The sequence below is a fragment of the Myodes glareolus genome, chromosome 1 (genome assembly GCF_982192425.1).
Source record: "Myodes glareolus chromosome 1, mMyoGla1.1, whole genome shotgun sequence".
Taxonomy (NCBI): domain Eukaryota; kingdom Metazoa; phylum Chordata; class Mammalia; order Rodentia; family Cricetidae; genus Myodes; species Myodes glareolus.
Genome location: NC_142026.1, coordinates 2,918,709 through 2,935,970, shown reverse-complemented (window position 1 = coordinate 2,935,970; position 17,262 = coordinate 2,918,709). Strand labels below are relative to the sequence as shown.

The 17,262-nt window shown below is 37.3% G+C and overlaps 1 protein-coding gene across 10 annotated transcripts in view; it reads right to left on the bottom strand.

Annotated features, from left to right (window-relative positions):
• Positions 1 to 17,262, bottom strand: part of Nbeal1 (neurobeachin like 1) — a 194,684-nt gene that overhangs the window by 8,010 nt on the left and 169,412 nt on the right. For 9 of the 10 annotated variants that reach the window (XM_087903350.1, XM_087903357.1, XM_087903356.1 and 6 more), the window contains 8 exons: positions 15,173 to 15,262; positions 12,521 to 12,630; positions 10,160 to 10,332; positions 8,049 to 8,143; positions 3,748 to 3,864; positions 3,206 to 3,367; positions 2,041 to 2,189; positions 747 to 882 (listed from right to left, as the gene is read on the bottom strand). In XM_087903350.1, coding sequence (XP_087759476.1) covers positions 747 to 882; positions 2,041 to 2,189; positions 3,206 to 3,367; positions 3,748 to 3,864; positions 8,049 to 8,143; positions 10,160 to 10,332; positions 12,521 to 12,630; positions 15,173 to 15,262 — 1,032 coding nt within the window. Of the gene's footprint in view, positions 1 to 247; positions 338 to 746; positions 883 to 2,040; positions 2,190 to 3,205; positions 3,368 to 3,747; positions 3,865 to 8,048; positions 8,144 to 10,159; positions 10,333 to 12,520; positions 12,631 to 15,172; positions 15,263 to 17,262 lie in introns of all 10 variants that reach the window. The other variant, XR_015737269.1, reaches the window with a different exon arrangement.

Here is a 17,262-nt window from a genome sequence, read left to right as displayed (position 1 = left end):
TGCCCTGCCTTGCCTAGAACTTACTATGTATACCAGGTTGGCCCCCAAATTGTAGTGATTCTCCTGCCTCTGTCTCCCAAGCACTGGGATTATAGGTATGTACTACCACCCAACTCAATTTCTTCTCTTGAAGAAACACCTGTAGATACAATATTACATTTCTCAGGAAAAGCTAAGAGTGTCTCAAAAAATGCAATGACTAATTTAATCCCACATAATAAGTTTTCTGGGAGAATCACTAAGTTACCTGGAGTAGAGTCATTAAGTTTTCTGGGGAACAAATGTCAGATCCATGAAAGACTATTAGGCAAGTAAATTTCTGGTTACAGTAAACTCACTGCGAATAAGGATATGAATATAAGATATTTGTAGTTATAAATTAAAAAACAATGCCTTTATATAATAAATAAGTCATGCTTTGTATTTATTAAATCAAATTAGTTTTACTGTTGGAACCTATATTTTATTCTTATAAGAACTTTTATGCTCCAATCTGCATAGTCTTCTTGAGTCTTGATGTGGAGTAAAATATTTTTCTCATTTACACAGTGATACAAAGACCAATCCATGAGCTTTTAATTTTATCATAGGATAAACACTACCACTTAACAATTTAATCTTTGGCTCTTTCTGAAACATCAAATTTATGTTTCAGTTTATTCATAATGGAGACTTCCGAGTCAGCTAGAATGAAGGACCGCAGGAACCCACAATAGTAAGGGAGAATCCATGATGCTGAATTTTACCTCGGCTGGCTTGCCAACACCTACTACAATCAATTTGCCATCTTCTAAGCCTACAAGAATGTGGCTGTATTCTTTGGTCACGGAAACACAGTAGATAGGTAATCGCATAGCTAATGGAGTGATGCTGAGATTCAAACTAGAAGAGATAAAGACCAGATATTGTTACATGCACAGAAGGTTATACATGGAAGGTAACTTCATCATCTACCTCTGCATTTCAACTTTTTTATAGGTATACAATACCATATCCCCAACTGTAGTTCATTTTCTCATAATATCCCTAAGTTCATCTCCATTTCAACTCCTATTAATTCTTCAACAATACTCCTCTGATTATTCAGATCCTAGCAATTCTTAAAACTCTTCTGCAAACACAATTTTCCTTTTTGTTGTTGTCTGAGATAGGGTCTTGCTATGCAGTCTAGGATGACTTTGAACTCACAGTCCTCCTGAATGTGCTACCTTGACTGGCAACTTCTAAAGAGTCTTAAACCCTTCAAGGTCAATTATTATAAACATCACAATACCAAGAATATAAGTTCTTTCATTAAATGCTTTTATCTGTAAGTAAATGTGTGTGATCTTTGAGGTTAATAAAACAGGTCTTTTTTGCTTTGTCTGATATTCCATTACAAAAAATGCCTTTGGTTATTTAAAGATTAGAAAGCAGAAAGCAGAGAACCCAATGACTTAGGTATATTTATATATACATGTGTGTGTGTCTGTGTGTGTAATTAAAATTAAAAGAGTCCACTGGTTTTTCTAATTTGGAAATCTTCTGGAAAAGGGAATGAGTCCCAAATGCTGATACTGTAAGTATATTCCAGCATGCTCAGAACACTTGATGCTTCTTTTGTGTGTGGGACTTGCAAATGTGTGCAAGGCTGGTACACATATGAAGCTCAGAGGACAACCTCAGGTGTCTGTTCTCACTTTCCATCTTTTATGAGACAAGGTCACTGTGGTAATTTCAACATAATTGACCCCCATAATCTCATAGGGTGTGGCACTATTAGGAGGTGTGGCTTTGTTAAAGTGCGTATGAACTTATTGGAAGAGTGTGTGTCACTGTGGGGGTGGGCTCTGAGGTTTCCTATGCTCAGGAACCACCCAGTGTCTCAGTTGAATTCCTATTCCTGTTGCCTACAAGATGTAGGACTCTCAGCTCCTTTTCCAGCACATCTGCCTGCATGCCACCATGCTCCCCACCACAATGATAATAGACTGAACCTCTGAACTGTAAGTTGCCACCTCTTTTTCAGATAGGTTGAACATTTTAATTTAATTCACTTACCTGTGAAGTTCTCTTATAGACAGGAGCCCTTGTAAGCTGCCAGTGATAATGTGCTCCCCAATTATGCACATGTCTGATATTTGTTCATTCAGGACTTGAGACCCCAGATACTTTCCATTTATAGAAAACACATGTAACATGTTCTTATCCTACAAAGAAACAGGAAAGTTTAAGGATCTTGCATAAAAGTTGAGTTTTCATATTGTCAATTAAAATATAACAAATCAGGAAGATTTCTGAAATAAAAACATGACTGTATTCAAAGAAAAAGTATACAGAAAATTATCAGATTGACTTTAAATCATTATTGCCATGGAAACAACTATGAGTTAAATCAAAGAGTTAAAATATTTCAGTTCAAAAATATTTTATATTCCTAAAAAAGATGTTCTTTATATTTAAGAGCTTTACTATTAGAAGGAAATGAATACATAGAGATCCAGTCTATTTCTACACTGTCTTACCTACAAAAGAAATTTTGGCGATCACTCCTACTTGAAGTTCATGATATACCTCATACTACTACTGGCAGTGGTGGCACACGTCTTTAATCCCAGCACTCAGGAAGCAGAGGCAGGTGGATCTCTTAGTTTGAGGCTAGCCTGGTCTAGAGAGTGAGTTCCAGGACAGCCAGTGCTATACAAAGAAACCCTGTCTTTTTTTTTTTTTTAAATTGCTTTTTGTGTATGTGGGGTTAGGTAGTTAACCTAGGGTTCCAATGCATGCAAGGCAGGCAGCCTACCAACCAAGTTACATCCTTAGCTAAAAGAAATTACGTTTGAGGGGGCTGGAGAGATGGCTCAGACCTTAAGAGCACTGAGTGCTCTTCCAGAGGTCCTGAGTTCAATTTCCAACAACCACATGGTGGCTCACAACCATCTGTAATGAGATCTCGTGCTCTCTTCTGGCGTGTAGACAGACATACACGAAGGCAGAACACTGAATACATAATAAGTAAATCTTAAAAAAAAGGAATTACATTCAAAACCATGTATAATGTTAGGCTAAAAGAAATATCTGAAATGAAATATAAATATCAGGACAATAATGTGGCAGAAGTCTATCTAACAATGAGAAAGAACAACTGAACCATAGAAAAGCTGCCCCTGCAGTGAGGGGAGAAAACATTAGTGATGGTCTACACCTGCTGCACAGAAGGAAATACCTTGAGAGCAGGCTTCTCCTCCAAGCTGGAATAGATGACAATGTGTCCTTCCCAAGAGACAGCCAAACTGGGAATGGTCAGGAACAGGGAACTCTCACAAGGTGGCCGTAAAGTCCTCATGTATTGACCTTTCTGAATGGTATGTATAATCACAGTACCATCCTACACACAGGAGATTCCAGAGAATGAAAAACACAAAACAACAAAAAGGAGAAGGCAAAGTGGCTGAATAATGAAATGTGGGAAAGACGCTGAGGAAATAATTATCCCACAGATGAATTATATGCTTTAGGTAAAACCCTAATCTTAGAATTTTAAGTAGCATATCATTTTACAGAGTGTCATCTTCCTGAACTAGTAAGGCCAATAAGATCCCCCAATACAACATAGCCTCTTTTAAGTTTATTCTCTCTGTATTACTCTATGTTAACAATGCTCAAAATAAATATTAAAAATATTCTATTTCCATAAAACCTTTTCAAATATAAACACTGTTACCCAATTTATAGAAAAAGTATTATTTCTTAAAGGTGAAATCTTACCCTTGACCCTGATACTGCCATGTCAAGTTCAGTGCTGATGCCCACACTCAATATCTCATCAGTGTGTCCATAAAGAATCTGAAAAGGTTTAGATGCTAAGCCCACAGCAGTGCCTCCCTAAAATTAAAAAAGAAAAGCAAACGTGAAATGGTGTCTTGCTATTTTTTTCGTCTACTCACAAGCCTCTTTTGTCTTTTGTAACAAAGTTTATACTATATTCAAACATTCTTTTAACAAAGTAATAAGACAGGTAGTTAGAACCACTGAGTTCACTCACAGTAATACTCAGTCCAAAACTTACACAGAATAGTATTAATGCTGACTTCTTATATTAGTTTTTCCAAGTTATTTGCTCTTTTAATCTACAAATGAATTCTTTCTTAATTTAAACTAATATTATATAAATGAATACTTATTAGAGCAGTAGTTCTCAATCTGCAGGTTGCAACTCCTCTGGGGGTCGCATATCAGATATTTACATTACAATTCACAACTGTAGCAAAGTTAGTTATGAAGTAGCAATAATTTTACAGTTGGTGATCACAACAAGAGGAACTGTATTAAAGGGTTTTAGAATTAGGTAGGTTGAGAATCATGTCCTGGAGTCTGTACTTTAGGGACATCAATTATATTTATTCTGATTGCCTTTAATTCATATGTATGTATCTGTGTGAATGTATGCCTCTTCTAACCGGTGGAGGTTAGAAGATAGCATTAGAGTCACAAGCAGTTGTGAGCAGCTTGATATGCGTGCTGGAAAACAAAACTGGGTCCTCTAGAAAAGCAGCAGCGTTAATCACTGAGCCATATCTCTAGCTCCTGTCTTTAATTTCTATAGCGATCATTCTTCTTCTTAATTGTCTATGTATGCATGCACAGTACCCTGCTCTGTTGTTCTTGGTGTTGAGACACGGGAAGCAATGAATTTGGAGCCGTTTTTCACATAACCTGGCTGGCAATAAGTACCAACAATCCTCTTGCTAGAAATCTAATTCTGCAACATCACCAATGATGCTTTAAACACTTATTAGGACTTCATGCATGCTATGCAGATGTTCTACCACTGAGACATGTCCCCAGTACTTTAAGAAATAATTTTTAAAACCCGAGTGTCATGACTTTAAACTATCACTTTGTAGCCAGGCAAGCCTTAACTTTGTGATGCATCTGCCTCAGCTCCACACAGGCTGAAACTGCTGAAGAAAATTTCTCTATAATGCCTTTGTCATTAAACCTGCCTTGTTTACATTTACTTTATATTTGAAGAAATGTGAGCTGTGTGTCACATTGTTTTATTCTTATTTATTCTAGATAAGTCTGTCTAGACCCTCTGTTTTTATATTACACATAAATACCCCTGTAAACTCTACCATTTGGGATACATGTAATGTACCCTATATAATTCACTTTAATATTTACAAATCAGATCATGCTTGTACCAAGTAATTAAAGTAACAGAAAACTTTACAATTCAAGTGAAAGAAGAAACACTTATTAAATTCATCCAATAAAGGTTGCATATCCAAATATTAAACATCATAATGACAAAACAAAAACTGATCTTTTACTTAAGAATACAGAAAAAAAGTGAGGCCTTATTTTTTAAAAAAAAGGAGAAAAAATTATAGTATTAGCAAGTAAAATACAACAGCAAAATGTGGTAGCAATGAAAATGAATAATGTTAATTTGCTATATGATTCAAAGCAGTTCAAATCTAAGAAATTTCTTAATTTACTGCATTTAGAAAAAAGAAAAGGAAGCTCTAAAAGTAATTATAGTCAAAAAATGAGATCAGATAATGGCACTGTACAAATGTTAAACATTCTCATTTTAGCAATTGCACTATGGTGGTAAGAATGACTTTTTATCAAGATGGACCTGTAGGTAAAGGTACTTGCTAGCAAGCATGATATTCTAAGTTTGGTCCCCATGGTGGAAGAAGAGAACTGACCCACAAAAGTTGTAAACTGACCTTCACATATGCACCATGGCATGTATGCATTACCCCCATACATGTAAATAAATAACCATAATAAAAATTTAAAAAGAAAGTCTTTGTTCTTGGAAGACATACATAGATGTGCTCAGTGGAATAGGAAGTACTGCCAACATTTAAATCAGTGAGAAAAATAAACATGCTGAAAGGGGAAAGATATTGAGAATGTTAAGACAAAGGTATGAATTTTTGTAACTTTTCTATAAGTTTGAAAGTTCATTAAAATTAAAAAGTTACCAAGATAAAAAATAACTAAATATAAAACACAATATTGATAAAAACTCACAGCAAACACTATCAAGCAGCAAAACTGTAGTGTCATTTTCAATCAAAATCAGACGTAAGTCAGGATATTCACTATCACGTTCTAACTCTACTGCAATGTAATAGGATAAGAAAATAAAACAATATATTGGAAAATTGGGAGAGTCACCATTATTTCTAGATCACTTGATGGTATAGACACTTTAGGGTCAGAAAAATCCAAGAATGTCATAATTATGAATTTAAAAATGTGGTAAAGTTAGTGAAAATAAGATATACATACATCGCTGATGGTGGTGGTGATGCACGCCTTTACTCCCAGTATTCAGGAGGCAGAGGCAGGAGGCCTCTGTGACTTAGAGGCCGATCTGGTCTACAGAGTGAGTTCCAGGACAGACAGGATTACACAGAGAAATCCTGTCTCAAAAAACAAAAAAGGATAACCATACAACAATCAATCACGTTACTGCACAACTTTCCTTCATAGTAGTAAAAATAAGTAAGAAATGAATATTCTTCTAAAAGTACCAAAAGAGTAGTAAAATTGTGCCATTCAGAAGTAAATATAGCATAGTATAGAACACAAATGGAAATAAAGTGATTAAGGATTATCCAAAGACATTAAAAGGGTATGAGACAAATAATGAAAAGGCATTTTGTATTTTTCTATAAAAATAATTATAATAATGTCAATACACAGAAATAAAATTTCTTTATGTTTTTCTTTACTTTTTTTTGAGACAGGATTTTCTTTGTGTCATATTTTAGAGTATTGTTATGTAAACCAGACTAGCTTTAGGGTCATCATAAAGTCCAGGCCTTATCAGGGATATTGGAGGAGAATCTACAATCCCTAACTTACTAAACCAGCAGAATCCCTAACAACAATCTATAAACATTTTCCTCATACTCACAGGTAAGTTTTCACCCCTCATCAGGGAAATTTTTCTTTGTGACAGAAAAACCACAAACATCTATAAAACAACTCCCACACATAAGGCTCAGTGATCATTGCAAAAGATAAGGCAGAAAGAGTGCAAAAGCAACAGATTCAGACAGTCAACTGTGGGATTGTCTCCTAGTAGCACCAGAAACTACACCCATCAAGTTTCATCAGTACAACTGCCCAAAAGTCGCTGAACAAAGGATGACAACAATGAACATGGAGTCTCAACTCTACACAAAGAACAACAGGCAACTGAGTAAAACTGAGAGAGGGAGAGACGGTCCTTCCCAGGAATAGCACAACCAACTAGTTGCCCAGTGTCAAACAGTTAATTCTTAAAACATGCATACAAGTAATGTTATATGGACTCAACAAGTTATATTTAGGAATATATGCATATATATACTGCGAGAGCGCCTTCTGCTCCTTCAGCCAATAACCGCCGAGATACCAGCCCACCGGGCATGGTCCATTTCTATAAAAAAAGAGCGGCAGTCTTCTGCTCACTCTCTTGCTTCCAGCTCTTGCTCCAGCGATTAGATGTCTTTCCTGGCTTTTGGTGTTCTGTAAGTTTTTCCCCTAAAATAAATACTCCTGTGAATCCAAACTGGTGTGGTTGTTTCGCGCATTATATATAAGTACACATACAGATGCAATAACGATTAAAGAAAAAAGAGGTCATTAAATTTGAAAGAGAGTGGGAAAGGGTATATGGGAAGGTTTAGATATAGGAAAAGGAAGATAGAAATGGTATAATTAAGTTATAATCTGAAAAATGAACAATAAAAAGCTCAGGCTCCGAGTCTGTAATCATCCACACCATGTCCAGTTAAGAACAATTTTCAGTAAGACTACCACAGAATTTTAAAAAGGGTTTTGTGTGACAAAGTGTGTAGTGTACATGTGTGGCAAGAGCTGCACTTGCCCATGCATGCATGTATGGAAACCAGGGACTGATGACATTCATGATAGCTTCAATTGCTTCTCTTCCTCAATTTTTAAGACAATTTCTCTCTGAGCTCAAAATGTCATTTAATACCAGAGAAAAACTTGTTATCCCAGTCCAAGAACATAAATGTGTTATTTATTATTACCTGTTGCGTTATCTGCCATATCATACATGTAGTGTCTCTGGAACCAGAAATCAAGTGTATTCCACAGTAATCTGTAGCTAAGCAAGTCACAATATCTGTTTGAAGAAAGAATAAAATAAAAAGGATATGTTTTGTCAGAACAGACTTTGAGGGCAGTTTCAGTTAATGTTCAAATAATTACTAAGCCAGGGCTGGCAAAATGGCTCAGCAAGAAAAGGAACCTGCCAAGACTGGTGATCTGCACTTAATCCCTTTGGATACACATAGCAGGAGAGTCCTGACTCCTGCAAGCAGTCATCTAACTTCCAAGTGCACATATATGTGCTGTCCTCCCCCCTCCTCCCAAAATACCCACCCCCAAAATAATTAAATGTAACAAAAAACATCAGGTCAGAGTAACAGAGGACACTTGCAGGATCAAAGTCATCCAGAGAGCCTTCATTGAGTCAGTTCATTCTGGGTGAGATGTGATGTGCTAAGTGTTGACACAGTATTAGCATCGTGGGCTGTCAGAGAACTGAGAATAGATTCATAGGCAATTCTGCTATGTGTTCTGCTCTCTCTATTCACATTCTCTTCCTAATGAAAAAGTGCTATCTCATGGAATGTATCCTTAAAAAACAGTACAGGGAACTGACGGATGGTTCAGCAGTTAATAATTTATGGGATTATCTTCCAGAGAATTTAAGTTTGATTCCTAGCACCTATTTAAAGGCTGACAACTATCTGTAACTTCAGTCCCAGGGGATCTGTTGACCTCTTTAGACTCAGTAGACGCCACACACACATGGTATACAGATAAACATGCAGACAAAACACTCATACACATACAACAAACACACAAACAAATAAAAAGATAGTACATATTATGGTGCAAATTCATAACATAAAAAACAATTTCCAGAATAGTTCCGTAACAACTACACAAAGTGATACCTTAGAATACCAGTAGATAAAATCAGATTGATAACTAGTAACTGTTACTAGTAACTAGTTAACAGTTCTATCTAGTAACTGATAACAGATGCAGACATCCACAATCAGTACTAGGCTGAGCTCTGGGAATCTTGAGGAAGAAAGGGAGGAGGAATTTTAGGAGCTGGGGGAAGGGCTCATGACGGAAGGGGTAAAGACTCATAGAGACAGCTGACCTGAGCTCGTGGGAGCCCATGGACTCTGGACTAACAGGGAGCCTGTATGGAACTGACCTAGACCCTCTGTATGTATGTGGCAGTTGTGTTGCTTGATCTGTTTGTAAGGCTCTTAGCATTCATCCCCATGTTGTACTGTCTCATTCAACCTTGAGACAAGGGAAGGAGATAGATCCTGCCTCAACTTGATGTGCCATGCTTTGTTCAAGCTCATGAAGAGGCCTGCCCCTTTCTGAAAGGAGACAAAGGGTATGCGTGTGTGTGTGTGTGTGTGTGTGTGTGTGTGTGTGTGTGTATGGGGGGGTTAGGAGGTGAAGAGGGAGGGAAAACTGTGGTCGGAATGTAAGATAAAAGAAAAAAATGTTATTATTTAACAAAATTTAAAAAAAATCACCAGTAGAGAACAACAGATTCCATTACCCTCATTTAACAAGTTTTTTGAGAAAAAAGTTTTTATTCTTATACCGAGGCCTGAAATAATAAGATGTTAATATATATTCAACACTTAACTCATACTTTACTGTTAATAATGTCTTTATGTAATGATGACAAATTTTTATTATGTGGCCACAACATCATTGTTTAACATCTAAATAAAACTTGATTTAATAACTTCCAGTGCAATATAAAAACATATTTAATTTATATGGTGTTTGAATGTACACTCAATATAATAAGCTATCAGGAACATGTACCACTTTTATACAGTTGAAAAAAAACAGGGGTTGGAGAGATGGTTTAGTGGTTAAGAGCACTGACTGCTCTTCCAGAGGACCCGAGGATCAACTCCCAGCACCTATATGGCAGCTCACAACTATCTGTAACTCTAGTTCCAGGGGATCTGACACCTCACATAGACATACATGCAAGCAAAACACTCAGTATACACAAAAGAAAACTTAAATAATTAAAACTAAAAAACCCCAGAAGAACACGTTTTGTGGAAAAGTTAATTCTTACCTATATGTCGGATGTTATGTGAGACAATTTTGCCTTTGGTAAGTGATGTTACTTGGATACTATTATCCCAGTGTCCAGCACTAAAGAGCAACTTTGCATCATGTGACACTACAAACAGCTTGGAAGTGATTTTCAGCCCTGGAGCAAAAGGACCATTCACAGTTCGCTGAGCTCTGTAAACATAATTGGATTTTAGACTTTTCCTTAACAGATCACATTGAATATTACCAACAATAAAATATTTCTCAGACAGGAGGATGGTGCACTGTTTAACTCAAGAGGCATAAAGGGTGCTGTTAGTCTGAGGCCAGTCTAGTCTCCACAGTGAGTTCCAGGTCAATTAGAGTTACATAATGAGACCCTGTCTGAAAGCAAATAAAGCAAATAAAAACCCAAATAAAGCAATGACGATCAAAATCCCAGCAAAATTCTTCACAGACCTCAAAAAAATGGTATCCAACTTTATTATGGAAAAGCAAAAAATTTAGAATTACCAAATAATCCTGTACAATAAAGGAACTTCTGGAGATATCACAATCCCTGACTTCAAACTCTACTCCAGAGCTATGGTACTGAAAACAGCCTGATATTGGCATAAAAACAGACAGGAGGACCAATGGAACCAAATCAAAGACTCGATATTAATCCATACACCTATAAACACCTGATTTTTGACAAAGAAGCAAAAAAAATTTTTCAAATGGAAAAAGAAAGGATATTTAATAAATTGTGCTCATATCACTGGATGTCAACATGTAGAATAATGAAAATAGACTCATATCTATCACCATGCACAAAACTCAAGTCCAAATGGATCAAAGAACTCAACATAAAGTCAGCCACACTGAACCTCATAGAAGAGAAAGTGGGAAGTACACTTGAACGCATTGGCACAGGAGACCACATCCTAAATATAACCCCAGCAGAACAGACCCTGAGAGCAACAATTAACAAATGGGACCTCCTGAAACTGAAAAGCTTCTGTAAAGCAAAGGACACGGTCAACAAGACAAAATGACAGCCTACAGAATGGGAAAAGATCTTTATCAACCCCACAAAAGACAGAGGTCTGATCTCCAAAATATGCAAAGAACTCAAGAAATTGGTTATCAAAAGAACACATAATCCAATAAAAAAGTGGAGTACAGACCTAAATAGAGAACTCACACAAAGGAATCTAAAATGGCTAAAAGACACTTAAGGAAATGTTCAACATCCTTAGTCATCAGAGATATGCAAATCAAAACAACACTGAGATTCCATCTTAAACTGATGACAACTTATGCTGGAGAGAATGTGGGGTGAAGGGAATACTCATACATTGCTGGTGGGAATGCAAGCTGGTACAGCCCCTTAGGATATCAGTATGGCAATTTCTCAGAAAAAAATTAGTAAACAACCTTCCTCAAGACCCAGTAATACCACTTTTGGGTATATGTCCAAAGGATGGTCAACCGTGCCACAAGGACATGTGCTCAAATATGTTCATAGGAGCATTGTTTGTCATAGCCAGAACCTGGAAATAACCTAAATGCCCCTCAACTGAAGAATGGATAAGGAAAATGTGGTACATTTACACAGCAGAAAAAAAAAACCGACATCTTGAAATTTGAAGGCAAATGGATGGAGCTTAGAAAACATCATTTTGAGTGAGGTAACCCAGACCCAGAAATACAAGTATCACATGTACTCACTTATAAGTGACTTTTAGACATAAAGAAAACCAGCCTACAAATCACAATCCCAGAGAACCTAGACAACAATGAGGACCCTAAGAGAGACTTACATAGATCTAATCTACATGGGAAGTAGAAAAAGACAAGATCTCCTGAGTAAATTGGGAGCATGGGGACCTTGGAAGAGGGTTGAAGGGGAGGGGAGAGGCAGGGAGGGGAGCAGAGAAAAATGTAGAGTTCAATAAAAATCAATAAAAAAACCCAAATAAAGATTATTTTTAAGTAGTAAAGAATAATATAACAATTTACCATTCCCAATATAATATTTTATTTTATATTTGTTATAACAGAAATTCAGCCATGTCTGAATGCCAAATACTGTCAGGTTATAACTTAAAAACAGAGAAGGGGAAGGAAAGAGAAAATCGTTTTCTCAAAGCACTACTTTAAAAATTACAGGAATCGCTGGGCAGTGGTGGTGCACACCTTTAATCCCAGCACACACTTTAATCCCAGAAGATGCAGGTGGGTCTCTGTGAGTTCAAGGTCAGCCTGGTCCACAGAGTAAGATAGCCAAGGCTACACAGAGAAAACTGGTCTAGGGGGAAAAAACAAAACAAAAGAAAAAAAATAAATTAAAAAACCCAACTATAAAACAACAAAAACCCATTTGCTGTCTGCTTACTTTGGGTTAGTCACAGTTTGATCCTTGATGAATGTGAAGTAGTTAGAAATATTTCTGTCATAAGGTAGCCATCCATGGGTTCCAATAACATAATTAATGTTTACTGTTACCTAAAAAGAATATATGAAAACTCAAGTAAAATATATTCAAGAACATGGTTAAAAATAGCCAGATGCTCACAGATTTTTGACATTATCATTAGGTGAATACTGTAAGATATATGAAGCCAAATCCTAAATAATTTAAATGGAAATAACTATTTATTTACAGCTTACTGTAAGAAGTTATTTTTTAGCTAATTATTTTTCATATTAAATTCTCAGATTATTAGCATTAATGTTAACATTTGGAGGAAACTAAAGGTTAACTCTGCCATGACAAATATGATATAATCATCACTTAGCCCAAAGCAGGAGAATTTACAGTTACAATGTCCCTGAAGCAGTAGTCTTAGTATGTACTTGCTTTTAAAAGTGTAAAGATTTCTACTCCTTCAATTATAAAACAACACAATAACCATGCTCTGACTCAGGAAACTTAAAAAAAAAAACCACACATTGGTTTTACCAGCAGTTGGGAGGCAGAGGCAGGCAGATCTTTCTAGGCAGATCTCTCTCTGAGTTTGAGGCCAGGCTAGTCTACAGAGCAAGTTCCAGGACAGCCATGGCTATACAGAGAAACCCTGCCTCAAATCTGACACCCACCCCATAAAAACACACAGATTTTAAAGATGAAAACTACAGAATCTTACCACTGAAAACCACTATCAATATTATTGTATATATTTCTAGAATAGTTTTCTAATCAAGCACAATATATACCATTATAAAAAGCAATTTAATTCTGAAGTCTCAACTGTTAGCCGTGCTACAGCACATTTCTATCACACCCAAGTTACAGAATTAGAATAAGATGAACCTACTTGCTAGCTCTGTGATTTTGGTCATGGAACTTCTGAGATTTAATTTCTTATCCATAAAAGGAATATACTAGTGCCTACTACAACAGAGCTGTTGGGTGGGCTAAATAAAAAACTGTGTAAAACACTCACTGAAATGCCCTAGAAGAATACCTTAGGGTGGGGTGGGGGTAAGGGGAGATGGGGAGAGAGAAGGGAGAAGGGTAAGATTGGAGAGAGCTTGGGGGGATGGGATAGTTGGGATGGAGGAAGGGTGGATGTGGGAGCAGGGAAGTAGATATCTTAAATGGGGGAGCCATTTTAGGGTTGGCAAGAGACTTGACTTTAGAGGGGTTCCCAGGTGCCCAAGGAGATGTCCCCAGCTTGTGCCTTGGGCTGCAGAGGAGAGGGTGCCTGATCTGGCCTTCTCCCATAGCCACACTGATGAATATCTTGCATATCACCATAGAACCTTCATCTGGCGATGGATGGAGATAGAGATAGAGACCCATATTAGAGCACTGGACTGAGCTCCCAAGGTCCAAATGAGGAGCAGAAGGAGGGAGAACATGAATAAGGAAGTCAGGACCACGAGGGGTGCATCCACCCACTAAGATGATCTAATGGGAGCTCACCAAGGCCAGCTGAACTGGGACTGATGGAGCATGTGATCAAAACCGGACTCTCTGAATGTGGCTGACAATGAGGACTGACTGAGAAGCCAAGGACAATGGCACTGGGTTTTGATTCTACTGCATGGACTGGCTTTGTGGGAGCCTAGTTTGTTTGGATGCTCACCTTCCTAGAACTGGATGGAGCAGGGAGGATCTTGGACTTCCCACAGGGCAGGGAACCCTGACTGCTGTTAGGACTGGGGAGGGAGAAGAAGGGGGAATTGGGGGAATGGGAGGGAAATGGGAGGAGGTGGAAATTTTTTAATAAATAAATAAAAATAAAAAATTTAATTAAAATAGATTTTATCATTTTCAAAAAAATACCTTAACAAGATCTGTATTAGTTCGATTATTGCTATTAAAGCTATGGTGATAAGATTCCTAGCTATTTTCATAGATTTATTTTTCTAGATAAATGTAATAATTATAATAACTACTTAAAGCAAAATATACAGAAGACATTTTTATATTTGATCAAATTAATTTCATAACAAACTTCTCCATTATTTTTTGTAATGCTGAGGATCAAACCTATGGCCTCATACATGCTAGGCTCTACCATAAAGCTATTCTTCTAGTTTTCTTGATTATTTTAAAAATATTCCTTTATGGGGTAGAGAGATGGCTCAGAAGAAAAAAAGCACTGGCTGTTTTCCAGAGGACTCAGGTTTGAATTCTGGCCCCCATCTGGTGGCTCATAACTATCTAGAACTCCAGTTCCAGAAAATCTATGCCCTCTTCTGACTTCTGCAGGAACCAGGCAAGCATGCAGTATATATCAAACAAACAAAATATCTATACACTAAAATATACTAAATTTTTTTCAAGTTTTTTATTGGGTCAGTGATATAGCTTAGAATCATAAGGTCCTTGCCACCAATCCTGAGGACCCAAGCTCAATTCTTCTCATATGGAAGGAGAGAGTCAACTTGCCCAAGTTGTTTTCTGACCTCCAGATGCCATGTGCATACCCTCACATATACACACATAATGGATTTTAGAATTGTAACAGGAATATTTTTACATTTATTTCTATTTTTGGTAAACATTGTAGTATGAAATAGGTATACATAAACTTACCAGTAACTCAGGGCTGCCTTGAGACATAAAAGAACGAGATTGATTTTGGGGGATGATGGCCTTTAATAGAGGAATACCATCACTAATTCCCTGTAAAATAAAAGATGTTTAATGGTTGGTTCTGTTCATTTATGAGGTACAAATTATGTCTCTGCTATACTGAAACAAACATAATGCAGATGTAATAAGTTAAATGAGAAAGTTGTTTATAATTTATAAAAAATATTTTGGCTTTACATCAAAAACATTGATATATTTTGTTAACTGAGGTTCTTTCTGAAAGTTCTATTTTATGAAAATCATATATTTTGACCCAAAAATGAATATCATTCTGAGAAAACAATTGCCATAATCTTATCACAATACAAAATAACAATAATTTGAATTATTTTTCTGATGTGTTTATAGTTAAAAAATGACAGATAACACTTACTGTGGATAACATTATTGAATATATAAGCCATGTAACAAATATTATTCTAAGAGGTCTATAAGAACTAATAATGTTATAAAATCCAATAAATAATGTTATGAAATTCATAAAAACTGCTTTTCTCTTCAAATTGTGAATCAAGAGTAATTTGTGACTCCAGCCAGAGAAGCAAGAAGGCTGACTGTAGATCTCGAGCTCTCCCTTAGACACTAAGTCACCCCCAGCTCTGTAGACTTCCTGCTGCATTCTCCCTCCACACTCTTACCCCATCTCCAGTGGATCACACAGACCTTCCCTTCCTAACTTCCTTCCCCACTCACTGCTGTATCCCAGCCTCCAACCCTAGTAACCATTCCCTTGGAACCAGACGGCTACTCTGACCAGGAAAGGCAAGTAAGCTAACTGAAGGTCTTCACCTCCAATCATCCAAGTCCAATTCTAAGTCTCATCCTCCGCTCTGTAGCAGACCTTCGCCTCTCCTCCCTCTCTGCCCTAATTCCCAGATGACTACGCAGATCCTGGTGGAATGCCTTGCTATCAGCTCCTCTGTAGTCTATCCCCATATCTAAGTGTCAGTTCCCAATACCTAGAAATTCTCTGCTCCCGTTCCTGGCTGGAATGCCTTGCTTTCCTCCCTCCTGTGGACCCTCTCTCAGTGCCCGTCAGGCCATTTCCATTCCTAAGTGTCAGCTCCCAATTCCTAGAAACACATTTTATCTAGAACTCCCCCAGTGACTGTATCTATTAGGATCCCAGAGGAATTCCCCACCAGGCAACACAGAGTCGCCACAAGAACCAGAGAAGGAAACAGAAACCAAGGACAAACTATCCATCCATCCACCCAACAAAGACAACACCAAGTATCAGCACCTAGAATTACAATCTTCCAAAACTTAGATACTTAGACACCAGTAAAAACCCAAAATAACAGTCAGGATAATGTCTTCACTAGAGACCAGCAACTATATCACACCAAACTCTGAATATTCCAAAACAGTTGAAGCACAAGAAAAAAAAAACTTATCTTTTAAGTATATAATGAAGATCCTTAAAGAGAAAAGGAACAAATCCCTCAAAAAAAAACCCAAAAAAACAAAAAACAAACAAACAAAAAACCCCTACAGAACACAAACATTGATCCATTCAAGACAAGATTCCGCATTCTCTGGGAGAAAGGGCACGGGAGGGAGAGGAAGGGGGGCAGAGCCATACCTGCTGGACTTGCCCTGGGGCTCAGCAGGATGATGAATATCACCACCCAGACCTCCCTGCTAGTCACTGAGAAGAAACACACACACTTGAGTTGGGAGTCTGTCAAAGCAGGATCTTGTTTAACTGCATTAGGCAGGAACTTATGTAGGCTGAGATGGGGTGGGAAGCCTGGGATGGGTCAAGGCAAAGCAAGGAACAAGGGGCAATAATATTCTGCCATGTAAGCAGTGGTTGAGCAGAGACGGGCCTGGGTAGCCAGACAGGTATCTAAATTCAAGCTAGGCTCAGAAAGCTACACTAGGCCTCACCAAACTCAAGTTAGGCTTAGGAAGTTACACTGAGCCTCATGTCCAAGCCTCATGAGGCCCAACAGCAAGAGAATAAAAATAGAATTAATAAAGAAAACTCATACTCATGGAACTTTAAAAATGAGAAATTTAGGTAC